Source organism: Lissotriton vulgaris, chromosome 9 (genome assembly GCF_964263255.1).
Source record: "Lissotriton vulgaris chromosome 9, aLisVul1.2, whole genome shotgun sequence".
Lineage (NCBI taxonomy): Eukaryota > Metazoa > Chordata > Amphibia > Caudata > Salamandridae > Lissotriton > Lissotriton vulgaris.
The window spans coordinates 1,242,334,326-1,242,360,683 of NC_141697.1; the positions used below are offsets into that span (position 1 = coordinate 1,242,334,326).

A 26,358-nucleotide genomic window follows, 5' to 3' on the forward strand; every position below is an offset into this window, starting at 1 on the left:
AGGGGAACGTGCCCCATGTATGGAAAGCAGCTCAAGTCCTTCCGATTTGTGAAAAGGTCAATGTTCCTTCTACAAAGCTATCCTACTACCGCTCCATTTCACTCTTTTCGCTCATGAGCAAACCTTTGGAAGGATATATCAACTTGAAGCTCATGGAACATATTGACTCCCAAGTATGTTTTGACCCCTCACAGTCTGGTTTTAGACCAAGATACTTGACCAAATCTACCCTTATAGGTGTCACGGACTTTATTAAACTTTCTCCAGATAATAACAAGGCAGTATCTTTAGTGCTCCTCGACTTGTCCGCAGCCTTCGATACTGTAGCCCACCATAGGTTAATGCAAAGACCTATGGAAATTGGTATTGTTCGGCTTCAATGGCTTTCTAGCTTTCCAGAGCAGCGCACACAAACCGTTAATTTGGGTCCCCTTCGCTCTTGTGCTAGATCCCTTACGAAGGGGGTGCCTCAGGGCTCGTGACTTAGTCCTACACTATTTAACATTTATGTGGCCCACCCTTGCAAATATCATCAGAGATCATGGCTTTGTTCCCTTTTCGTATGTGGACGATACATAACTGCTTTTTTCGTTTGACAATAATTCAGTGGCGACAAAACAGCTCTTTGCTGACGGTAAGCGAGCTATTTCTGATTGGATGACAAGAATGTTCTTCAGTTGAATGCCGATAAAACTTAAGTATTTCTGTTTGGCAAAGCACACATTTTGTGGTCCCCTAATTGATGGCTGTCAGAATGAGGTCCCGTCCCCACCCCTACAACCAAGGCAAAAAACTCTGGGAGTTTATCTGGACCACTCCTTATCTATGAAAGATCAAGTGGCAACCACTCCAGGCACCTGTTTGTATATGCTGAAGCTTCTATGGAGAGTGCTCCACCTTCTGTTCTTATCAGTTCTCGAGACCTTGATCCAAGCTCTGGTAGTCAGTCGACTCAAATACTGTGATGCACTTTTGGTAGCAGCAAACGATACTGTGCTAAACAGGTTGCGGGTGGTCCAGAACATGGCAGCACGCCTGGCTCTCAATATGCCTCCTAGATTTGCATCCCTACCATTATTGAGACGCCTCCATTGGCTCCCCATTCGTGAAAGTATCAAGTTTAAAATCTGCTGCTTGGTCCATATAGCAATCAATGATAGGGGTCCCAGGTATCTGGCGGAAAAACTAGTACATTACTTACCAAGCAGATCTCTGCGCTCTGGAGAGAAGGCTCAGCTAGTTGTCCCTCGGTTTAACAAACGAGCCGCTGGCAAAACCTTTGCCTGCCTTGCCCCTCGATACTGGAGCTCGCTTCCCGCCCCCTTTACGCAAGTGCCTGAATGTTGTTAAGTTCAGGAAACTTCTGAAAACAAAACTTTTTAACACCTTAGCTGCTTTGGAACGTCCAGCTCCAGTGCTGAACGTTCCATTGCGCAGGTGCAGCTGGAACGTCCAACGGCCGACGGCAGCACTCCTGAGGTAGTGGTGCCGTCGGCCGCTGGTATAGGCGCAGCACTTAAGAGGTTAATAATTGATTGCCTGCTCCCCCCTCTGTCCCTACGGTGTTTGGTGTGGAGATACCCGTCCGGGGGTGATCCCTGCACTCTATAAATCCTTCATTCATTCATTGGGAAGAGGACCCTGCAGAGAAAGTCACGTGACCGGCACCACAGCACATCTGGAAACCTGCACCGCCGCAGCCTGTCACACCTACTGTGGGGAATGTCTATGAATTTCCTAAAGACGTAAATTAAACCCAGGTGTAAATCTGTGATTGCAGATGTATGAATCAGGCCCCAGTACCTCCGGGCCCCAGTACTTCCGGGCCTGCTCGGGGAGCCCCAGTTCCTATCACAACCAGTTGTAGTTGCAAGGTGCACGGTTAAAATTATCCACCAGATGCGGTGGTTCCAGACCCAGTAATGTAGCACCACTGCCCTGTGTTACTGAAAATAATAGCAATATTAGTATATATGTATATATATGTATATTTATTTATTTATTTATTTATAATTACATTTGTTAAGCGCGCAGCTACCCGGAGGTTTCCCGGCGCTAAGGCAAACTGAACGGTAAAGGGTGGGAGGAGCGTCAAACCATAAAATTAGGTATTGAAAAGCCAAGTTTTAATTCCCTTACGGAATGTCAGAAAGCACAATTCAGAACGCAAAAGTTGGGGTAAAGAGTTCCATAAGGAAGGGGCCAGCAGGGAAAACGAACGTCCTCCCATTTTGGCTCTGTTGATGCGCGGAATCTTAAACTTATTCTGCGTGGAGGACCTAAGTGTACGGGGGGAATATATTGCTGCACCAGAGCAGAGAGATAGTGAGGGGCTCTACCAGTCATGATCTTGTGCATGTAGCAAAGTGCTTTGAAATTAACTCTGTTCTCGATTCGCAACCAGTGCAATTTCCGCATATGGTGAGTGACCGAGGATCTGGCAGGAAGGTGACAGATAAGGCGAACTGCCATATTCTGTACCACCTGGTACTTCCTGGTTACCTCCTTGGCGGCCCCCAAGAGAAGGATGTTCCCATAGTCCAGGCGTGAGATGACAAGAGCCTGGACTACGGTCCTCAGGGTGTCCGCAGGCTGCATCCACGTGATTTTTCTCAGCCACCTGATGATGGTGGTACAGGTGGCGGAGACTTTCACCACATGTTGCTTGAAGGTTAATTGGTTGTCGAAGAGAACCCCAAGAATGCGAGCAGACACTGATGGAATGGGTAGAGGACCCATCTCCGGTGGCCAATGGTGTGGGCCCCAGAGCGAAGTGTCTGGGCCAAACAGGAGCAGTTCTGTTTTGTCCCCGTTTAATTTTAATTTGTGCTTCAGCATCCAATCCGATATTTGTTTCAGCCCGGATTGAAGAGAGGAGGAGGGGAGGTTTTTATTGGTGGAAAGTGAATAGATGACTTGAGTGTCATCAGCGTAGGAATAAATTGTGAGGCCAGCCTGTTCCGCCAAAAAAGCAAGAGGCCTCACATACAGGTTAAAGAAAAGGGGACTAAGGATAGACCCTTGGGGAACACCGTGAGTGGAGGGGAGAATGGATGAAACAGATGTGGAAGAAAAAACTTGGAATGTGCGATCGGAAAGGAAATTAGCAATCCAGGCGAGGGCGGAACCACCGACACCAACAGCCTCCAAGGTGGACAGTAGGATGGAATGGGAGACGGTGTCGAATGCGGCACTCAAGTCAAGCAAGATGAGTGCCACAGTCTCACCATTGTCCACTTGGCGTCTGATGGTCTCTGACACGCCAAGGAGAGTGGTTTCCGTGGAGAAGCCAGCCCTGAACCCGGATTGAGAACCATGGAGAAAATTGGAAGATTCAACAAAGGAATTAAGCAAGGAATTAACGTGTTTCTCCAGAATCTTGGAAAAACATGAAAGCAGAGAAATAGGGCGAAAATTGGAAGGGTTGTTGGGGTCTGCGTTGGCCTTTTTTAGTAATGGGACCACCATTGCGTGCTTCCATTCATTTGGGACAATCGCTTCTGTTAGCGAAGCGTTCAAGACATCCAAAATAATATGGAGTAGGGCTGGGTCCAGAGAACTCAGAACTTGAGGGGGCAAAGGGTCAAGGGGGGAACCAGATTTGATGTCTTGGAGATACTTGTTTAGAAGCACGGGGGAAATAGGATCCCAAGCATGAAGTGGGGAGGTGGTGAACAAAGAGCAGGGGATAGTAACAGGGGGAGAATTGCGTAGATCTTGAACAGAGTGAGTGGAAGCATCAGGAGTAGAATTAAAAGTGGCATAGATCTTATCAATTTTTTCAAGAAAGAAGTTGGCTAAGGCATTACACTGAGCAGTGTCTAGACAGGGATCCTTGGGTACAGAGGATGCACCTGAGAGATCCTTAACTATTTTAAACAGAGCCTTGGGTCTATTTTGAGCTGTAAGTATAGTGCTGTTTGCAAAGTTAGCTCTGGCGGTATCACAGGCCGCATGATAGGCTTTAAGGGCGGACTTGTATTTTACTTTGTGATCAGGGTTATAATTGGAGCGCCATATGCGTTCCAATTTTTTACAGTTGGATTTTTGTAGGCGGAGAGAGTCGTTAAACCAGGGTGCCGGGGGGTGATGAACTTGAGTTTTATTTTTTTGGGTAGGGTTGGGTATATATATATATATATATATATATATATATATATATATATATATATATATATATATATATATTCAAAATTGACAATCTCCTCTTCGGTTGGAAGCAGACAAGGGGACACGAGGGTCTTTGTGGAAACATTTATTTCTGCTGGCATGACGCGTTTCGGCGTAGCCTTCTTCAGATACCTTCTGATGCTGTGGATTTGCAAGTGGTAGTTGCCCCTCCCCCTAAAGTAGCGTAGGGCACACCTGTGCCTTGTTTAAAGAGAACACGCAGGTAGTTTCTTAAGGTATGGACTGCATCTCCCATCATGCAGTTTGTTCGGGATTGCCTGAATGTCTCTCTCAGCCCGTTTTTCCTGGTTTGCCTGAAGTAAGTGGCTGATGTTAAACAAGCTAAGGTTAAAAAAATCCATGGCACTGTGCTGAGGGAAAAACGGTTCTCAAGCCCCCACTTCAAACTACCCATAGAAGCAGACAGCGTCTGTGCACGGTATGTATTGACCCAGCGCACCCTGAAATACACCAGGGCGCTGCACCCACCAGGCAGAACAGGTAATGTAATGCAAGGGGCATTTATAAAGTGCTCGGTTACTCTGGGGAGAGTCCTGGCGCGATGCATCCGAGGTGTGAGGCTAACTGAGGGACCTCGCTGTTAGTTATTACTATTGGGGTGCACCTCCACTGCAGAAGGTCTGACTCCTGCACCAGAGGCAGCCGAAGGAGCCATGGGCCCATGTACCAAGGGGTTTTGCATTCGCAAACAGGCTGGTTCTCCGTTGATTGCTGCCTGGCTTCTGTCTCCTGATACAGAGCGAGGCAGAACAGGCAGCCTGGGACAGACATACCAGACTTAAATACATCGATTTGTTTAGAGTTACGATCGTATCTTCAAATAAATTGATCGATTTCATATTCGTACAGGAATGTGAAGGAATATCAGGGGGCGCAGCCCCCAAGCCCCAATGAAGAATCCGCCCCATCTGATAAGCCTAACTGCTCGTCCGCACTACCACAAACGAGAGCGTTAGTATGATCTGCTCCTGCCCCTGTGTACCACTTGGGGATCCGCTGCAGTCTCGACACAGTGCACTGTGTTCAAGTGCACTATATAGGAGACAGCTTCCGAAAGCCGTATACGTACAAGACACTACAAAGCCCTACACCATGCAGGATTTCAAACTCAAGTGCAGACTTTAGGGAAACAGGTTCTCTGACAAAATATCAAGACCACAAATATCGTGGAACATAAATACTGTCTAGACAACAACAAACACAAAAATATTGTTATTCTACACTTATAATGTGAATGATAAAAATATTGAAAATTAAATATTGTTATACACTAATTTTGATGACAAAAATATAATTTTTTAACATATATATATATATATACTTAAAATTAACAAACACTAAATATATATTAAATAATAATCATATATATCTAAATGTGTATCTTCATTTAAACATATAATAAATATAATTTAAAACCATTACTTAAAAAGTCATTTTTATTTATATTAATAATTTGCTAATTTCTTGTAAACTTTAAAAATACAACATAATATTATAAGTAAATATCTGTTTATATATATATACATATAAATACTAATATAACAGAAAAGCAGGCATTTGAGGTGAGCAAATTTAGAGTGTGGCTGGTGTTGACGGTGCTCTATACAGGAGCTGCCTTCCACCTAAACTTAGGAACTACCCAGAGTTCTGTCCTTCTTTTTTGCATAATTTATGCGTCACTCTATGCCTGCAAGGGTATTGTTTTGACTTATACTGGATGCTCCCTTGTGTCTGGACAAAGCTATACCTCTCTGAAGAGCTCTAATTAGAGTGAAACACTGTGTCAGGGGTTGTTTTTACTCATTTCAGGTTGGTTTGGTTGGAATTTTACCAATTCAAAGCTGTAATAATGTGCCTGGAGTGATAAATGGCTTTTGTCATTTTACAGCTCGGCAAGGACTGCACTGTGCTAGTCCTATGCTTACAGACTTTGCTGTAGAAATGGCAAAAGACTTTGTCCATTTCTATCTCAGCGTGGATGGCGCTGTGCTAATCCTACGCTTAAAGACTTCGATAGAAAAACAGACATTGGAGGTGAGCAGGTCTAGAGTGTCGCTGGTGTTGAGAGTACTCTATACAGGAGCTGCCTTCCACCTAAACTTGGGAACTACCCAGAGTTCTCTCCTTCCTTTTTGCATATATATTTATATATATATAAACACAGCACAAAGAAGGGCCACGTGGTAATTTAAGAGGTGACTCAGGCCACAGCTGTCCGCGGTCTTTGATGTTTGTTCGGTGGTGTTAGTAATGAATTCTCCATTTTTCTGCTATCACAGAAGTGTTTTTAAAACATTAAAACAAAGCAATCAAGAAACTTTAAGACACATTTATTGTCCAGAATATATTTTGAAATCAGTAACACAACTGGAGGCAGGAGGTTAAAGGGTGAAGTTATCAGAGTCTTGAAGAGTTCATATTAAACAATTTTGCGACAGAGGTTTGATATCTGAGACCCCGCATAACTGGACATGGTACACAACTAAACAGGCTCATTAGGTTTTTGCTTCCACATCCTTTGCGACTCTAGCACGGGGTAAAAGGGAGGATTGTGTAGAACTTACACTAAACATGCAATGGACAAACGAGGAATGAGAGAGAAAGAGAAAGACAGAGAGAGAGAGACTGAGGGAGAGAAAAAGAGAGAGAGAGAGAGATTGAGGGAGAGACAGAGAAAAAGAGAGGGAGACAGATAGAGAGACAGAGAGAGAGATTGAGGGAGAGAGAGAGAGAGACAGAATGAGGGAGAGAGAGTGAGAGGGAGAGAGAGAGAGAGAGAGAGAGAGACAGAGAGGGAGACTGAGGGGGAGAGAGAGAGAGGGGGAGAGAGAGACAGAGCGAGAGAGAGAGACAGAGAGAGAGAGAGAGACAGAGAGAGAGAGAGACAGACAGAGAGAGAGAGTCAGAGAGGGAGAGAGAGACAGAGAGAGAGAGAGAGAGAGAGAGAGACAGAGAGAGACAGAGAGGGAGACTGAGGGAGAGAGAGAGGAGAGAGAGAGAGGGAGACAGAGATTGAGGGAGAGAGAGTGAGAGAGAGAGAGAGAGAGAGACAGAGAGGGAGACTGACGTTACGTTACGTTAACGTTACGTTACGTTACGTTAAAAGTATTTGTACCGCGCGCGTTCACCAACGGTTTCATGGCGCTCAAGGGAGAGAGAGGGAGAGAGAGAGAGACAGAGACAGAGACAGAGAGAGAGACAGGGAGACAGAGAGAGAGAGAGACAGACAGAGAGAGAGACAGGGAGACAGACAGAGAGATGACTGCAGAGCTCAGAGTAACACAAACCAGACAGGCAAAGGGACATAGACAGCAAGAGAAAGAGGGACTGACGGCTGAATCACAGTGATACATCACATAGGCAGTTGCATGTATTCTCATGTGTTGTCCTCATACTTTATCCGTGTGATGAGCTTGTACACTGTTTATATATGTGGTCTCGAGCGGTGTCCTTGTATGTTTTCTCATGCACTATCCTCATACTCTCTCCATGTATGTCTTCTTGTGTCGTGTCCTCTGCCCATGTATATGGTCTTGTGTCATGTCGTCGTCCTCTGCCCATGTATGTGTTCTCGAGCTGTGTCCTTGTATGTGCTGTCAGGCCCTATCATCATACTCTCTCCATGTATGTCTTCTTGTGTCGTGTCCTCTGCCCATGTATATGGTCTTGTGTTGTGTCCTCGTCCTCTGCCCATGTATGTGTTCTGGAGCTGTGTCCTTGTATGTGATGTCAGGCCCTATCTTCATACTCTCTCCATGTATGTCTTCTCATGTTGTGTCCTCTGCTCATGTATGTCTTCTTGTGTTGTGTCCTCTGCTCATGTATGTCTTTTTGTGTCGTGTCCTCTGCCCATGTATATGGTCTTGTGTCGTGTCCTCGTCCTCTGCCCATGTATGTGTTCTGGAGCTGTGTCCTTGTATGTGGTGTCAGGCCCTACCTTCATACTCTCTCCATGTATGTCTTCTCGTGTTGTGTCCTCTGCTCATGTATGTCTCCTCGTGTTGTGTCCTCTGCTTATGTATGTCTTCTTGTGTTGGGTCCTCTATCCTTGTATGTCTTCTCGTGTCGTGTCCTCTGCTCATGTATGTGTCCTTGCGTCATGTCCTCTATCCATATATGTCTTCTCGTGCTCTGCCCTCGTGCCACCTCCTGAGGTGAGCTCAGGCCTTGGCATTGAACCGCGGCCACTTCTGGATGAGGTTGTAGAAGCTGTTCCCAGGGCAGCTGGTGGCAAACACATTACGATGGCCCTTCAGGATGTAGTTTTTGCGGATGAAGCCCTTGGAGACCCCACACTTGATGAGTTCCTGCACAGCCTTCAGGGCGGCCTGGCTCGGGTTTCTGCCTGAAATAAAACAGATAACCATGTAAGATATATCAGCCAGGTAAGAGCCCACTGCAGCCACCTGTGTGCAGCCAGAGGCCCAAGGGGTTACACCCTACAGACCCAGCTCAACCTTTCATGATTCTGAGACCAGTGAAATAAATACCCTTAAAGACAGGTAATAATAACTACTAAGAACTGGCTCGAATCTGTCGTACCACGTGCTACGTAAAAAGCACAAGCATCACTACTGGTCTGAAAGCCTCCATTTCCCTGGTATTCAGATCAAATATTGGAAAAAAACATATTGAGAGGCAAAAATATTGAGTGTGAAATATTGTGATGCGCAAATATAAATTGTGCAAAAATATCGCTGTCAAGAATATCGATTTTAAGGTAAGTAATATCAATGCTAAAAAATCAAAGGGCCTGATTATGATGTCGGGCAGTAAGCCTCCGACGAGCTATCGACAGCTTCCTGCCCGCCATTGTAGGTTTCAGTCTGACCACCATAAAAGGGTGACGGTGGTTAGAGTAAAACCTGTGGGAGGATTCCGATGCGCTTCCGATGGGCTCAAGGAGCCCTCTCGAGCGTCGGAAGCCACCACAATCCCCTAATGACAGCAAAGCCAGGCTTGGCTCTGCCGTCAGGATTATGATGCCACTTATCTGCAGCCTTTTCATGTTGCCTTTTCCAACATGGAGACTGTTGGAAAGGGTCTTTGGGGGCCCCTATTAAGGCCCCCTAACCCCCTGGCCCTCTGCTATGGGGCCTACGGGGCAACTGTGGCACCGCCCTAACTATCCATTTCCCGATGGTAGATTGTGCTGCGGGCCTTTTCCGCCGACCTCAGGCGCTGCCTCAAGGCGTCGCATCCAAATCCGGCGGTCGGAACCGACGACCTATGGCCGGTCGGTTCCAGTCCGCAATGGAGTCTCATAATTAGGCCTTAAGGGCCGGATTCACAAAACTAATCTGAGACAAAATCCTAAACTTACTAGTTTTGATATTCACAGAAGGCATTTAGTAGTAGTAAACTTAGTTTACTACTACTAAATGCCTTCCGTGAATACCAAAAGTAGTAAGTTTAACCAAAAGGAGTAAGTTTACCAAAAGTAATAAGTTTACCAAAAGTAGTAAGTGCATTCAGTGAAATCAAATTAGTTCTGTGAATCGGGCCCTAAGTTGTTAAAAAATCTATGTCGTTAATATAGTTGACAAAAATATTGCTATTAATAATGTCAGTTTTTAATTATTTTTATGTATTTTATTATATATTTTGATTGTTTATATTATGTTAATCGGTCCCAACTGGTCCATTTTATTCGAATATGGGTTGGATGATGTTGTAGTACATTTTTTAGCATCCTGCATAGGGATCTGAAAGCTCGGGTCAGGATCAATACAGGTGGGGAGGTCTCTAGGACATCAGAGTCAGCAGAGGGGTCAGGCAGGGATCTGTTTTGGCCCTGTGACTCTTTATTTTGTATATTAACAACCTACACAGATCCCTAACAGTGCTTACTAAAGACGCACCTAGAGTTAACAATCATACATCCCCAGCCATGCTTTACGCTGACGACGCAGTATTAATGGGTCATACACCTAACGCACTGCGCCTTTTGGTGATTTCATGGCTTCTTTAGACCTATGCACTAATTTGAAAAATTCCAAGGCCAAGGAAGCGCCCCTTTACATATCATCTCTGTGGGTAACCACATTTTACAATGCACTAGCACTTTTCCCTGCTTGGGGCTGGTCTTTGCTGCTAATGGTTCATGGTCTGTTCACACAGTATACTACAGGTATTTGGTGTCCTGAGCAAACAATTTGGTTTTTAGTCACCCCCAACCCAGGAGGTCGGGGTTATCTTAGTCATTTTGAATTTTTTTAAATCTCAGTGTATGCCCGCGGCAACCTATGACGCTGAGGTATGTAGCTTCTCAAACACCTGTAACATTCAGTACGAGGAGAATAGGTTTGTCAGAAACTCGCGGGAGCTTTTATCTCTATGTTCCAATATGTTTGTCACAGTGATTTAAATATTCACTATATTGAAAATTATATAAAGTTCCGCCCTGCTCTATTTTGGCTAGACGTTTGGAAAAATCCAGCGGCGTCCCTCACAAGAGAAATTATAAGAGATTGCCTTAAGTGTGAAAAGGCAATGGACATCCCATGGCTAGCTGCGGTGAGATCTAGCTTAAGCAGGATTGATTATGAACATATCTTTGATAGCCCACATGAGGTAGACATTCTAAGCAAAAAAGATCTCCGATCTACACTATATACGCATTACAGAAAGGACAGATTTTATAGGGAATCCAGGAAACCAACTGTAACCACTTTTATGTCCTTCAAGAATACTCATTATCAGTTGGTCCGCTATCTCACCAAATCTATGGGACATTGTGAGCATGATCTCCTCATCCATTTAAGGCCTGACACAGTGACATTTTTATTATGTTTCCCTCGTGGTTTTCATGGTAATCTTGATTCTTTGCCATGCCCGTGTGACGGCCGGACTGGGCAAACCACACTACATTTTATATCCTTCTGCAAGTTTTATCTACAGTACATTGTTGTTTTTAATACCTTTTTTTAAAAAACACACACTTGTTGATTTTGGGGCTGCATATAGGATTATCTTGAACTTGGAAGATGATGAATTAGTATTTCGCGTGGGTGCTTTCTTGAAAACGGCTGCTCGTGCACGCAACACGATGTGCAATGTATAAATAGCATCTTTATTGCATTGGTTTTATATAATGATTTTATGATCAATGAAAATTTATCTATTTTATGTACTATGTGTGAACTGCTCTTTGATGGATATGTTTTTATCTGAATAAAGTAATTAAATTGCAAAATATTTAATTGATAATTAAATATGTAAATTGTATACTTAAGATATTTTGTAAGTTATATATCAGGTGCGGGTTGTCAAGTTTGTAAGGGTGGAAAGTTACTTAAATATAATTAACGTATTATTACTTCATTGTAATTAATTGTTTAACTGATAATTAGATTAGTAAATTATGTAAATACTATAATTTTTAATGATATATTAGGGTGTGTGTAGTGTTTGTAGGGACAAAGGGCGGGAAGTTATTTAATTATAATAATTTTATTGGTTAATTATTATTAATTGTTTAATTGATAATTCATCTAAATTAGTAATTATTATAATTTTTAAGATATATTTTACGTGTGTGTTGTTTATTTTGCAGAGGTATAGGGTAGGAAGTTATTTAAGTTATAGTAAATAGAAAAATAGCTATTTTTTTTAACACCTTAGCTGCGGCGCAATTCCCTCCCCAGTGCTGCGCTGTCCATTCGAACTAGTGCTGAATGAACGTTCAATGGACGTGCGCAGCACTGGGGAGGTAGTGCTGCCATTGGCCAACGCCCCGACGCAGCACTTAAGGGGTTAAGTGTGTTATTTTTATATTATGTGTTAATTGTGTTATTGTTTTTAATATTGAATAAAATTATATTTGTTTATTGTTATTATTATGAGAATATAGGGGTCCATTAGGATGGCGGGCGGATTGCCCCCGCCAGGCTGGCGGTAGCCACCGCCAGCCTGGCAGGGCAATCCGCCCGCCATGCTTCCCTGTATCCCCCCGCCATATTAGTATGGCGGGGGGACCACGGCGGAAGAAAACACCGCCTGCCACTTTTCCGCCCCGGTCGCCTTGCGGCCGGGGCGGAAAATGTCTAATATGGTGGCGGTGTCCATTAGACACCGCCAGCCATATTACGATGGCAAGAGTGCAATGCCTTTCCGTGGCAGCAATGCCGCCACGAAAAGGCAGGCGGTCTTCACTCTGGGGGCCCCCTGCGGGTTCCCAGAGTGAAGGTGAGTGGAGGGGTGCACACGGGGGGGGGGGGGGTACCTGTGGTATCCCCCTTCATTTTCATTTCCAAAGCGGCAGGCACCGCACGGTGCCTGGCGCTTTGCAAATGAAAATGCTGTGAAGTATTGTCAGCATTGTGGCGGGCGATGCAGAGAGCACCGCCCGCCACAATGCTGAGAATACAGGATGTGCCCGCCACTGTGGCGGGCACATCCTAATGGCACCCCCGGGACCCCCGTCCTTAAGACGGGCGGTCCCGTTTTCCGATAGGGTGGCCTAATGAGGCCCATAGTGTGACATTTTAATTATGTAACATAAAATATTTAATGAACCTTGTAATACACATTAATAACATGTTTTTTAAATATTTATATTTTAATATATCTATTTCTTGTTATATAATGTAGTTGTTAAAATATTTAATTTGATTGAAGTTAACTACTACCTTTCTATTGTTGCACAGACTGGAGTGGGAATAGTAAATTTTACCTATCCGCAATCCAATGCTTTCTCTACTGTTGCACTCACTGGAGTGGGAATAGTAATTTTTACCCCTACGCTATCCAACACTTTTCCTACTGTTGCACTCTCTGGAGTGGGAATAGTAATTTTCACCCCTCCGCTATCCATCACTTTCTCTACTGTTGCACAGACTGGAGTTGGAATAGTAAATAGTACCCCTCCTGAGTCCAATGCTTTCCTTTCTGTTTCACTGACTGCAATGGGAGTAGTAATTTTTACCTCAACTGAGTCCAATGCTTTCCGTACTGTTATAGAGATTGGAGTGGGAATAGTGTATGTATTATTCCCACAATTTTATAGTTTTGTTTATATTGTTTACATTCATATTATTATGATGTTTGTGTGTATTTAAAATGATATCATTTTTAATTAGTAATGTTTGTAATATATAACTTATTTTTATTAAACTGTACTTTTTTATATGGTTTACTTTTGTAGGTGCAGTTAAATTTGTTTGTTTTTAAAAATATTTCCAGCTTATTTGTGTGTATGTGTGTATATATATATATATATATATATATATATATATATATATATATATTTATATATATATAAACAGATATTTACTTATATTATAATGTTGTATTTTTAAAGTTTACAAGAATTTAGCAAATTATTAATATAAATAAAAATGACTTTTTAAATAATAGTTTTAAATTATATTTATTATATGTTTAAATGAAGATACACATTTAGATATATATGATTATTATTTAATATATATTTAGTGTTCGTTAATTTTAAGTATATATATATATATATATATATATATATATATATATATATGTTAGAAAATGATATTTTTGTCATCAAAATGAGTGTATAACGATATTTAATTTTCAATATTTTTATCATTCACATTATAAGTGTAGAATAACAATATTTTTGTGTTTGTTGTTGTCTAGACAGTATTTATGTTCCACGATATTTGTGGTCTTGATATTTTGTCAGAGAACCTGTTTCCCTAAAGTCTGCACTTGAGTTTGAAATCCTGCATGGTGTAGGGCTTTGTAGTGTCTTGTACGTATACGGCTTTCGGAAGCTGTCTCCTATATAGTGCACTTGAACACAGTGCACTGTGTCGAGACTGCAGCGGATCCCCAAGTGGTACACAGGGGCAGGAGCAGATCATACTAACGCTCTCGTTTGTGGTAGTGCGGACGAGCAGTTAGGCTTATCAGATGGGGCGGATTCTTCATTGGGGCTTGGGGGCTGCGCCCCCTGAAATTCCTTCACATTCCTGTACGAATATGAAATCGATCAATTTATTTGAAGATACGATCGTAACTCTAAACAAATCGATGTATTTAAGTCTGGTATGTCTGCCCCAGGCTGACTGTCCCGCCTCGCTCTGTATCAGGAGACAGAAGCCAGGCAGCAATCAACGGAGAACCACCCTGTTTGCGAATGCAAAACCCCTTGGTACATGGGCCCATGGCTCCTTCGGCTGCCTCTGGTGCAGGAGTCAGACCTTCTGCAGTGGAGGTGCACCCCAATAGTAATAACTAACAGCGAGGTCCCTCAGTTAGCCTCACACCTCGGATGCATCGCGCTAGGACTCTCCCCAGAGTAACCGAGCACTTTATAAATGCCCCTTGCATTACATTACCTGTTCTGCCTGGTGGGTGCAGCGCCCTGGTGTATTTCAGGGTGCGCTGGGTCGATACATACTGTGCACAGACGATGTCTGCTTCTACGGGTAGTTTGCTGTAACTCCCCCTTAACTGAACCCCTGGACTAGTGAGTGCGAAGGCGCCACTTACTCATGAAGTTCCCCAGGACGCTGATGCCGATGGACCTTGAGTTCATGGAGGGGGCATGAGCCCCAACTTTGTTCCAGCCGCGGCCTTCGTACACGTTGCCGTCTTCGCCAACCAGGAAGCTGTAAGTTGAGAAGAAAGATTAAAAACCGCGAGGACAGAAAAAAAAATTACTCCTGGCTAGTGATGCTTATGCAGTACAGTGTGAGGGAGGGTGAGGACAGAACAGTTATATAAAATAAATAGTTTAAGCAACACCTTCTATTAAGGGTGGAAGATTAGTAGCCACAGCAGAGGGGAAGACACTGCTACCAACAGGCATCAAACTGTTGCTATGAGACACCCCCTTGCCACAGAGTCTCTCGTGAAGCCCACAGCTTCACTAGAAGCCCGACACTCTGCGGCTTCCTGGTGGAAAAGGTGCCGGGGGCTCAGATCTCAGAGATGATTGGAGGGAGAAGTATTCCCAAAAAGAATGTGGGAGTGGTGCAGAAGCCGCAGTGCATTAGCTGATGCGCAAGAGCCTCTGTGCATGAGCCGCTGTACATGAGCCTCTGTGCACAAGTCGCAGTGCATGAGCTGCAGTGCATGAGCCGCTGTTCATGAGCCTCTGTGCACAAGTCGCAGTGCATGAGTTGCAGTGCATGAGCTGCTGCACTTGAGCTGCAGTGCATGAGCTGCTGCGCATGAGCTGCAGTGCATGAGCCGCTGCGTATGAGCTGCTGCACATGAGCTGCAGTGCATGAGCTGCAGTGCATGAGCTCCTGTACATGAGGCACTGTGCATGTGCCGCCGTGCATGAGCTGCAGTGCATAAGCTACTGCGCATGAGCTGCAGTGCATGAGCTGCTGCTTATGAGCTGCAGTGCATGAGCCGCTGCGCATGAGCTGCAGTGCATGAGCCGCTGTACATGAGCCACTGTGCATGAGTCGCAGTGCATGAGCTGCTGCGCATGAGCTGCAGTGCATGAGCTGCTGCGCATGAGCTGCATGGCATGAGCCGCTGCGCATGAGCTGCAGTGCATGAGCCGCTACGCATGAGCTGCAGTGCATGAGCCGCTGTAGATGAGCCACTGTGCACAAGTCGCTGCGCATGAGCTGCAGTGCATGAGCCGCTGCACATGACTCAGTGCATAAGCCGCTGAGCATGAGCTGCAGTGCATGAGCCGCTGCGCTTGAGCTGCAGTGCATGAGCCGCTGCACATGACTCAGTGCATAAGCCGCTGAGCATGAGCTGCAGTGCATGAGCCGCTGCGCTTGATCTGCAGTGCATGAGCCGCTGCGCATGAGCTGCAGTGAATGAGCCGCTGCGCATGAGCTGCAGTGCATGAGCCGCTGCACATGAGCTGCAGTGCATGAGCTGCTCTACATGAGCCTCTGTGCACGAGTCGCAGTGAATGAGCTGCTGCTCATGAGCTGCAGTGCATGAGCCGCTGCTCATGACACAGTGCATGAGCCGCTGAGCATGAGCTGCAGTGCATGAGCTGCTGCGCATCAGCTGCAGTGCATGAGCTCTTGCGCATGAGCTGCAGTGCATGAGCCATTGCGCATGAGCTGCAGTGCATTACCCACTGCGCATGACTCAGTGCATGAGCCGCTGAGCATGAGCTGCAGTGCATGAGCCGTTGCGCTTGAGCTGCAGTGCATGAGCCGCTGCGAATGAGCGGCAGTGCATAAGCCGCTGCACATGAGCTGCAGTGCATGAGCTGCTGTACATGAGCCACTGTGCACGAGCCGCTGTGCATGAGCTGCTGCGCATGAGCTGCAGTGCATGAGCCGCTGCGCATGACTCAGTGCATAAGCCGCTGAGCATGAGCTGCAGTGCAGGAGTCGCTGCGCATGAGCTGCAGTGCATGAGCCTCTGCGCATGAGCTGCAGTGAATGAGCCGCTGCACATGACTGAGTGGATGAGCCGCTGCGCATGATCTGCAGTGAATGAGTCGCTGCGCATGAGCTGCAGTGCATGAGCTGCTGTACATGAGCCACTGTGCACTAGCCGCTGCTCATGAGGCACGGTGCATGAGCCACAGTGCACGATCCGCTGCGCATGAGCTGCTGTGCACCCTCAGTAGGGAAAGAAATGAGAGCCCATCTTGCATTTCCAGTTGAGGTTAGTTGTGTGGAGACGGGGCAGCGGCTGTGTTAAAGTCCAGTCTGTTTCACATCAGTTCACCAGGGGCTGTGGAACGCAATAGATGTTGGTCAATCCCTTTGACAATTACTGCAGCTCTCCCTGGAACCACAGACTCCAGATGTTACTGCAGCTGCAGCTCCCTGAAGGGTTTCCTTGTAACTCCGCCTCCCAGGGCACAGTGAGTTTTAACAGCCAGCCGCTGCTCTTGGAGGGTGCTGTGAACCTGCAGTCCAGTTCACATGTATCACACACACTAGGTATGATGTCCAATCACTTCATCTTCTTTACAAAAAATCTATTAAATATTTGTTTTAGGAAAAATATTATGTTTTTCAAGTTAAGTTAATATGCTTATTACATCTAGGTTTCTGCCATATAAACCATTCTGAGCAAATATTTAATTATTCTCATCGTTTTAATCAATACTGTCCCAGATTCTTTCCAAGGGATACAACTTTGAATGTTAACTTAATCGCAAAACTTCAGTGCCTGGTCTAACAGGCCTCTGGCATTATTTCTTCACGAGACAAAGCTTTCCCTCTAGTCCATCAGGTAGAGGCTGTCAGTAGGGCTCGTACTGCGCTCTTGGCTATCCAAAGCTCCCTCTCGTCCACCAGGCAGAGGCTGTCAGTAGGGCTCGTACTGCGCTCTTGGCTATCCAAAGCTCCCTCTAGCCCCTCAGACAGAGGCTGTCAGTAGGGTTCGTACTGCGCTCTTGAATAGCCGAAGCTCCCTCTAGTCTACCAGGCAGAAGCTGTCAGTAGGGTTCGTACTGCGCTCTTGGCTATCCGAAACTCCCTCTAGTCCATCACATAGAAGCTTTCAGTAGGGTTCGTACTGCGCTCTTGGCTATCCAAAGCTCCCTCTAGTCCATCAGGTAGAAGCTGTCAGTAGGGTTCTTACTGCGCTCTTGAATAGCCGAAGCTCCCTCTAGTCCATCAGGTAGAAGCTGTCAGTAGGGTTCGTACTGCGCTCTTGAATAGCCGAAGCTCCCTCTAGTCTACCGGGCAGAAGCTGTCAGTAGGGTTCGTACTGCGCTCTTGGCTATCCAAAGCTCCCTCTAGCCCCTCAGACAGAAGCTGTCAGTAGGGTTCGTACTGCGCTCTTGGCTATCCAAAGCTCCCTCTAGCCCCTCAGACAGAAGCTGTCAGTAGGGTTCGTACTGCGCTCTTGGCTATCCGAAACTCCCTCTAGTCCATCAGGTAGAAGCTTTCAGTAGGGTTCGTACTGCGCTCTTGGCTATCCAAAGCTCCCTCTAGTCCATCAGGTAGAAGCTGTCAGTAGGGTTCGTACTGCGCTCTTGAATAGCCGAAGCTCCCTCTAGTCCATCAGGTAGAAGCTTTCAGTAGGGTTCGTACTGCGCTCTTGAGTAGCTGAAGCTCCCTCTAGCCCCTCAGACAGAGGCTGTCAGTAGGGCTCGTACTGCGCTCTTGAATAGCCGAAGCTCCCTCTAGTCCATCAGGTAGAAGCTGTCAGTAGGGCTCGTACTGCGCTCTTGAATAGCCGAAGCTCCTTCTAGTCCATCAGGTAGAAGCTGTCAGTAGGGCTCGTACTGCGCTCTTGAATAGCCGAAGCTCCCTCTAGTCCATCAGGTAGAAGCTGTCAGTAGGGCTCGTACTGCGCTCTTGAATAGCCGAAGTATGGTTGAACAGGCAGAAGCTGTCATTGTGCTGCTTACTCAGTTTTTGTTATCCGATGAAGCCTACAAGGCTGTAATTCTGATCTCAACATGCTGGCACCTGCTACCATGTGCAGCAACCTCCTTCTTCTCCCTGGGACAGAGTGTGATTGGCCACTATTGCAGGCCTCATCATGGTGTATTATGGGCCCTCCTTGTTCTAGTTTGGGTGTTTGTACATTTGGTTCCGGGAGAAGAGTTGGGTTGTAGGACTCCGGAGTCTTGGATGGCTCCACTTTCCAGACAGGGTCCAGATATCAGGCGTGTGGGCCTTCAAGCCCCGTAGGCACCGCCTGCAGGGGATAAAGGCATGACAGGGGAAGGGGCACATGGGGGTTCATGGGTTTTCATGCACAGGTTGGCACCACCCGGAGGGGCCAAAGACGGGACAGAGGATGTGCGTGGCACACTGCAGCTGATAGGTTTTCAAGCATGGTTGGCACCACCTGCAGGGGCTAAAGGCAGGACAGAGGATGTGTGTGCCACGCAGGAGGGTCATGGGTTTTTATGCCCAGGTTGGTACCACTGTGAGAGGTCAGCAGCTTTGACGCGTGGCTCGATGCCCTCATGCACTGTCCTATGCTCCCACTGATGCACACTTACATTGGACAGAGCCTATCAGAGATAGAGGCTGTGAGTGATCGACTTCCTTGACAGTGTCTTCTCTCTCTCTTCTCACTGAGGGTCACTTAAGGATGCCAGCAGCCTGTGCTGGGCAGCAGACACTGACCTACAGCCTTGGCAGTCTCTGATTATCTACCTCTTGTGTATTCCTCACCCTAGTCCTTTATTTGTTTTTGTCTCAGCCTCAGAATTTACCCATACAGGCTCAAAATATACTTATGTCCCAGGTAATATGGTCACCACACAAACAACGTGACACTTGCCCGGAGTAGGTGAGGACACCACAAGAGTGTTTCCATTTTTTTTGTTTTGTGTCAACTGGAGATTCACATTAACACATGTTGTTTGTTGTTATTTTGTTGTTTATTTATTGTATTTAAGTGTATTATACAATGTGCATTAAGAAAGGCCATCTCAAGCCAGTCGCAGCCCTGCAGGTAAGAGTCGCGCGGCCGACTGGGGGGATTGCGACGGGCGATGACGCCCCACCGCTCTTACCTGCACAGGCCGAGGCTGGCTTTAGCGGCCGCCGTTGCATTAGGGTTTTGGCCAAGACCGCGTGCGAGCATTTATTCTTCCATCTTGGACATGTTATCTATCTCCTCTGCTGAGGATTAGGAGGCAGCCGCTGCCCTCGTCCTGCCTGAGACAAAAGCTTCCCCTCTGTTAGGACTGGGTCGAGTCCTAACAGTCATAAGACTATGACTCGGAGTGATGAAGATTACCAGTAAGTAACTGAGTCGGTGCAGGGTCTTCACAGAAACACACTGGAGTTCTGGACAGCGCAGAAGTGAGGTGGATTCTCTGCTTGCGAGGCAGTCTACCAATTCCTCTCTTCAGGCTGCAGCAGAACAAAGGGGCATATTAGCAAGAACCACGTAAAAATAATCGCCGTTTTAGCGCCAGGAAACTGCCGCTAAAACGGCGATAATGGGCCTGCTAATATGCGTTATAGAATTCCAATAGAAGCCCAGGTTAGATGTCCTGCACATCTAACCTGAGATTCTATTGGAATTCTATAACGCATATTAGCAGGCCCATTATCGCCGTTTTAGCGGCCGTTTCCTGCGGTTAAAATGGACGATAATGTTAACGAGGTTCTTGCTAATATGCCCCAAAGTATTTTTCTCTGTTCTGGGTTATGCTTGCTGCCCCTCCATGGGAGATGCCGAAGGTTCTGTATCTGGGCTCAGCCTTCCTCTGTACTAGTGAAATTAAATCAAAGGGACTTATAAAGTGCGCGGCTACGCCAAGAGTGTCCCAGCGATACAGGTTATGTAACCACTACTCTTGCCGTAAGGGGATATAATCTAAAATTCTGTCGTATCTTACACCTCTGTCCATACTCCATAAAAATGTAGTAAGGAAGCCGGACACATTGAGGTATTTCAGGTTGGTTTATTGAAGATAAGTAGTTGAGTCCAGAAGTAATAAAGTACAAGCCCCACCAGGAGCAGCCAGGAGACAGCTCAGCCCATCTCAACTGTGCCTTTCTTTAGAGACACCCAACAACCCACAGAGCATCACAACACTGTAACATTCTAGAGGCATTGCATGTAATGAATGGGGAGAAGGACAAGTATGGACAGAGGTGTAAGATACTACAAAGGCATTGTTAAAAAGCCAGGTTTTCAGGCTACACTCAAAAGAGCTTGCATCCTTAGTGGCACGGAAGTACAGGGAAGAGCATTCCAGCTAGCGGCCTCTAGCACAACGAAGGAGGTACCTCGTCATTTCTTTCGCATCGTCTTAGGCACTAGCGTCAGCAGTGCATCAGCAGACCGTGAAGTTCTGGATGGCTGATAGTAAGGATGGCTTGTTGCTCGGGCTAAAGTTAGGACCAATGTGGTGTTTTCTTCCAAAAGGGATGGCACCAGAAGCTCTTCTTTCAGGCCTTCATCTTTGGACTTGGAGCCAAGCCTGTTGTCTTTGAGTAATTCCAAAAAAGGGCAGTATTGGCTCTGACTGACCGCACAGGCGGTTTGTATTGTTAATATGTATTCAATAGCACTCACCCTTCTAATGGACCCGCTGCTCCGAAACTATAAACCAAAGTGAAAAAGAACATACCAAAGTGCGTGCTGGTCGACCTGACAGGTTTGTCCTGTGCAGCCTACCCATGACACCTTCCATGACGTCTCACCTGTAGCCGATGTCACACCATTTGTTATTGTTGATGTGCAAGTTTTGCACCGCCTTCACTTCTGCCACACACTTGGCTTTGCTATTGCAAGCAGCTCCGGCCGTGTGATGAATGACAACATATGGGACCGGGGTCTTCATCGCTTTGAGGCAGTTACCCTTGCGGGCTCCCCACCCTGAGCGCGAGATGATGTTGGGGCACCCTGTTCAAGAGAGAGAGAGGAAGAGGTTGCATTACATGTAAAGTGTGCTTCATCCTCATACTTAATAGGCAGATTTTACAGTTTTTGGGCACAAAACAGACTTCGAACAGGACCATTTTAACTGTTTCTACAAACAATAAACTCTTTACCCTACGTAGAGTCACAGATTAGAAAATACATCTCCCTTGAGGTGGTTTGGAGGAATATTCCCATTGACTGTTTCTTTGAGTTGTGGAATCTCCCGGCAAAGAGCTAACTTTGAGTATAGGGAAAAATTTATAGAGACTTAACACTTCTTTGCAAAGAAGCTGGATTCTCTCTAACAGAGACCTAGGGCCCGATGTAGGTAAATCTTTTTTACCACTTCATAAATACCGAATCATACCGAATCGGTATTTAAGAAGTGGTCAAAAAGAGAAGGGCAGATGTAGGTAATTTTATTTTAAAAATTACCAAATCGGAAGGAATCGGTATTTACCGATTCGGTATATACCGAATCGGTAATGCCCATTGATTCCTATGGGCATTGAGGGCCCGATGTAGGTAAACGCGATTTTCCGATTTCAAAATACCGAGGCGGGCCGAATCGGTATTCTGAAATCGGAAAACGAGATGTAGGAAAAAAATACCGAATGAATACCGATTCGGTCGGCATCGGTAATGAGATTCGGTACGTTCCGATTCTGCTCGGTCCGAATCGGAAATTACCGAATCGGCCAACAACGAATCGGAAATCACCGAATCGGCTACCACCGATTCGGATATTTCCGATTCGGCGAATACCGATTCGGTAAAAGCCGATTCGGTAAAAACCGATTCGGCAATCATAGACCCATGGCGAAAAAGCCCATAGGAATGCATTGAATGACCCGATTCGGCTTTTACCGAATCGGATAATACCGAATCGGATTTTACCGAATCGGATATTACCGAATCGGTAAAAGCCGATTCGGCAATAGGCGATTCAGCCAATGAGGTGGCTCCCCCTCCCCCACCCAAACAGGGAGTGGCAACCCTGGCAGGTGCAGCTAATTAAGAAGTTTCTAGAAGTTTCTGGAAAGCCTGCCTGAGCCCAACACACACAGTTAGCAGCAGTGGGAGAAGGAGGTTGCAAACTGAGCAGGAGAAAATGGCAGATCAGGCAGGAAGCCAGAAGTCCTCCCAAAAGAGGAAGCCCAAGTTCACCACCACCGAACTTCAGGTGCTGGTTGAGGAGGTGGTGAGGGTGCACCGCCAGCTCTTTGGCAAGCTGTCCCTCAACGTGCCAGACAGCACCAAGAGGAGATTGTGGGCCGACATCGCCCAGAAGGTCAATGCTGCTGGTGTCACCCCCAGGTCCATTGAGGAACTGAAGAAAAGGTTTTACGACCTCCGCAGCCTCACGAAGAGGAAGCTGGCTGACCTTCAAAGGCAGGCTGGACACACCGGAGGAGGCAAGAACCCGGCGCCACCCCTCACCGAGCTGGAGGAAATTGTCTCCAGCACCATCGAGAGGGAGAGCATCGTAGGGATCGGGACCCTGGACAGCACTGCGATAGCCACAGCTACAGGTAAGAAGCATGCGCATCATGACACACCCTACCAGACACCTCCCCATTAGACACAATGCATAGGCAAACACCAGCACTGTACTGTCACCAACATACAAGAGACAAGCATCATGGTACATGTAGTCAGCAGAAGTTAGCCAAATATGTCAGTGCAGAATCACAAGACAGGAAACAGTGTGACACGGTGTAAGGAGATGCAAGGACATGTGGAATGCCATAATTGTACTGACTGTAATACATCGGCACTCAGTTTACAAATGCTTCTTTGTACCTAGGGGCACCATCAGGCGGCACCACTGTGACAGCAGAGGGAGCATCAACATCAAACACTGCAGTCGCAGGGCCGAGCACCAGCCAGGCTGGCCAGGAGGAGGAGGATGAGGATGAGGAAGGAGACACCCCAGGGCTTGGAATGGAGGGAGTCCTGGTGATTGATTTCCAGGCAGTGCACTCCCCAGTACTGTCCAGCACACCCCCCTTGCAATTTTCACCAGACAACTCCCCTACAAGGCAGACCATTCCGCCAACACCAGCTCCTGCCACAACCGTGGCCTTGCCACCCGTCCCACCTGTCCTGGGAGCAGGGGCTCCGGGACCGGCCAGCACCACACCACCACCAGTGGCACCCCAGCCCACTCAGCAGGCCGGAGGCAGCAGTGCCAGACGCCGTGCCACCACCACCACCACCACTGCTGCACCAGCACGGGAGGGCAGTGTGTTCCTGGGCCTGGAGGGCCAGATGGTTAAAATCCAGCGCCAACAGGCCAGATCCACCATGGCCTGCCAACGCCAGCTCCTGCAGCACAACATGCAGATGGGGGAGTTGGTGAAGGGTTTCCAGGCTGTTGTGGACAGCAACAAGGAGGTGGCAGCAGGGTTGGGCAGGCTGACCACTGCCATCACCCACTCATCTGCCAGGCAGGAGGAGCATGAGGTTGCGCGCAGGAGGGATGCCCGGGTGCTCAACCGGGCCATGGCCCGCCTTGCAGCGGCGACCGCACAGCTGTGCCATCGCAGCTCAAATCAAGAATCTGTGCTCAGTCAGCATACGGCTGAACTCACCAGGGGGATGGCCAGGATCACCACGGCCATGGAGGCCATGTTAATATCAAACGCCGCCTCCAATCCTGCCCTGGACCTGGGTGATGCTGGAGACAGCAGCAGCCGCAGCAGCCCGGCCAGCGCTGCATCAGAGCCAAGGAGGAGCACCAGGCGATCCGCTGATGCTGCTGGGCATTCGGAGGGGGCCGAGGGACACCCCAGTGGGTCTGGAAAGCGGGCCAAAAAATAGCCTGACAAGGGGGGATGAGCAAACCAGAACCCTGGACTTTATTTGAGTTTACAATCTCCATTTTTTGATGCACATCAGTGCTGTAACTGTGGTGCATCACTATTAAAACTTTTTTTTTCCAAGCAACATTTAGCTGTCTTTGCATCTGTACTCAGTCAGAAATAGTTCTCAGTGATCTCCTCACGTCTGTATCTGCCATCACTTGGCGTACACACCCCAGCTGGCTGTGTCAGTGGCACAGCTTCGTCGTCGTCATAGTCCTCGTAGTCAGACAACTCCACCTCAGTGCCCTTCTTGACCGCAAGGTTGTGTAACATTGCACATACAGCTATGATCTTGCAGCAGGTGATGGGGGTATACTGCCTTGCACCTCCACTCTTGTGCAGGCATCTGAATCTACTTTTCCAGATGCCAAAGGTCCGTTCAACAACATTCCTGGTGCGTATGTGGGCCCGGTTATACCTCCTTTGGCTGGGTGTGGAGGGGTTGAGGTAGGGGGTGAGTATGAATGAGCGGAGGGCATATGCACTGTCGCCTGGAAGAGAAAGGGGTCACATTAGACACATGCATACATGTATTACACCTACCTACTATGTGTTATGGGGGTCTGATGATGTGGCTCACCTAGGAGGTATCCTTCTCCAAAATCGCCAGCCATCAGCCGTGCATATATGCCGCTCTGTTGGAATATATAGGAGTCATGGGTACTTCCTGGAAATTTTGCTACCAGGTCTGTGATGGTGCACTTGGCATTGCAGATCACCTGCACGTTGATGGTGTGTGTAGATTTCCGATTGCGGTATATGTATTCGGTGTCCGCTGGTGGGCAAATCGGAATATGCGTGCCATCTATGCAACCGATGATTTGGGGAAATTGTGCCATCTGGTAGAAGTCAGCTTTGGTTTGTAGCAGTTCTGCGTGGGTTGCAGGGAATGAGATGTATTGGTCCATCCTGTCTATCATGGCGTCAAGGAATATGTGGAAGAACCTTGACAGGCAGCTCTGGCTCACCCCTCCTGCTGCTGCTACTCCACTTTGATAGCTGCCAGACGCTACCAGGTGTAGGCTGCATAGCACCTGGACGTGCGCAGGGATGGCGTGTGCCCTTGGGGTGTGGTGGTCCAAGTATGGCTTAAGGTCCCTGATGAGCTCAAGTATGGTGTCAGAGTCCAGCCTGTATCTCTGTAGGATCTCTGCCTCAGTGAGCATGAACAGGGTTATCCTCTGTCTGTAGACCTGTTCATTTCTTAGCCATTCCCTCTGTCCTTCCTGCTGTAGCCGTAGCCGCCTCGCAATGACATAGAAAGCTGCCATCCTGCAAGTTGCAATGCATTTTGGGACTGTTTATATGGGTTGGAGTTGGTTACCACCTGATTGCAATCCATGGTAAATACCGAGTGAATTCTACCGATTTTGAGCCGATTTCGGTGTTTCTGTGCCTCCCTACATCTCCCCAACTGTCGGAATCGGGGAATTTCCCGATCGGAGATTCATACGAATCGGCATGTTTTCCGATTCGGCTCATGTCCGAATCGGTATTTTTTCCGATTCGGTACATGGACCGAATCGGTGATTTTCCGATTCGGTGTCACTAACGATTCGGTTCTTGGACCGAATCGGTGATTTTCCGATTCGGTGTCACTAACGATTCGGTTCTTGGACCGAATCGGTGAATTTCCGATTCGGTGTCACCAACGATTCGGTACAAGGACCGAATCGGTGATTTTCCGATTCGGTGTCACTAACGAATCGGTACAAGGACCGAATCGGTCTTTGTAACCGAATCGGTGTTTTTCCGATTCGTTACATATCCGATTTTCGGTATGTACGTATCGGATTCTTTCCCATTCGGTACTCATTCCGAATCGGTTTTCTATCCGATTCGTTCTGTTTTTGGTTCCCTACATCTCGATGGCTGTTTACCGATCGGTAAGGGCCAAAAATCGGTATTTTCGGCCAATACCGATCGGTAAAGCCCTACCTACATCGGGCCCTGAAGCCCATAGGAATCAATGGGCATTACCGATTCGGTATTTACCAAATCGGTAAATACCGAATTTTGCAAGGGTGCAGGGGGT

At 46.9% G+C, this 26,358-nt stretch overlaps 1 protein-coding gene across 2 annotated transcripts in view; it reads right to left on the reverse strand.

Annotated features, from left to right (window-relative positions):
• Positions 1–6,510: 6,510 nt before the first annotated feature.
• Positions 6,511–26,358, reverse strand: part of LOC147693173 (peptidoglycan recognition protein 1-like) — a 40,615-nt gene continuing 20,767 nt past the window's right edge. For both annotated transcript variants that reach the window (XM_086939419.1, XM_086939420.1), the window contains exons 3-5: positions 21,237–21,438; positions 14,662–14,780; positions 6,511–8,536 (exon numbers count right to left, since the gene is read on the reverse strand). In XM_086939419.1, coding sequence (XP_086795545.1) covers positions 8,352–8,536; positions 14,662–14,780; positions 21,237–21,438 — 506 coding nt within the window. In that variant the 3' untranslated portion in view covers positions 6,511–8,351. The remainder of the gene's footprint in view (positions 8,537–14,661; positions 14,781–21,236; positions 21,439–26,358) is intronic.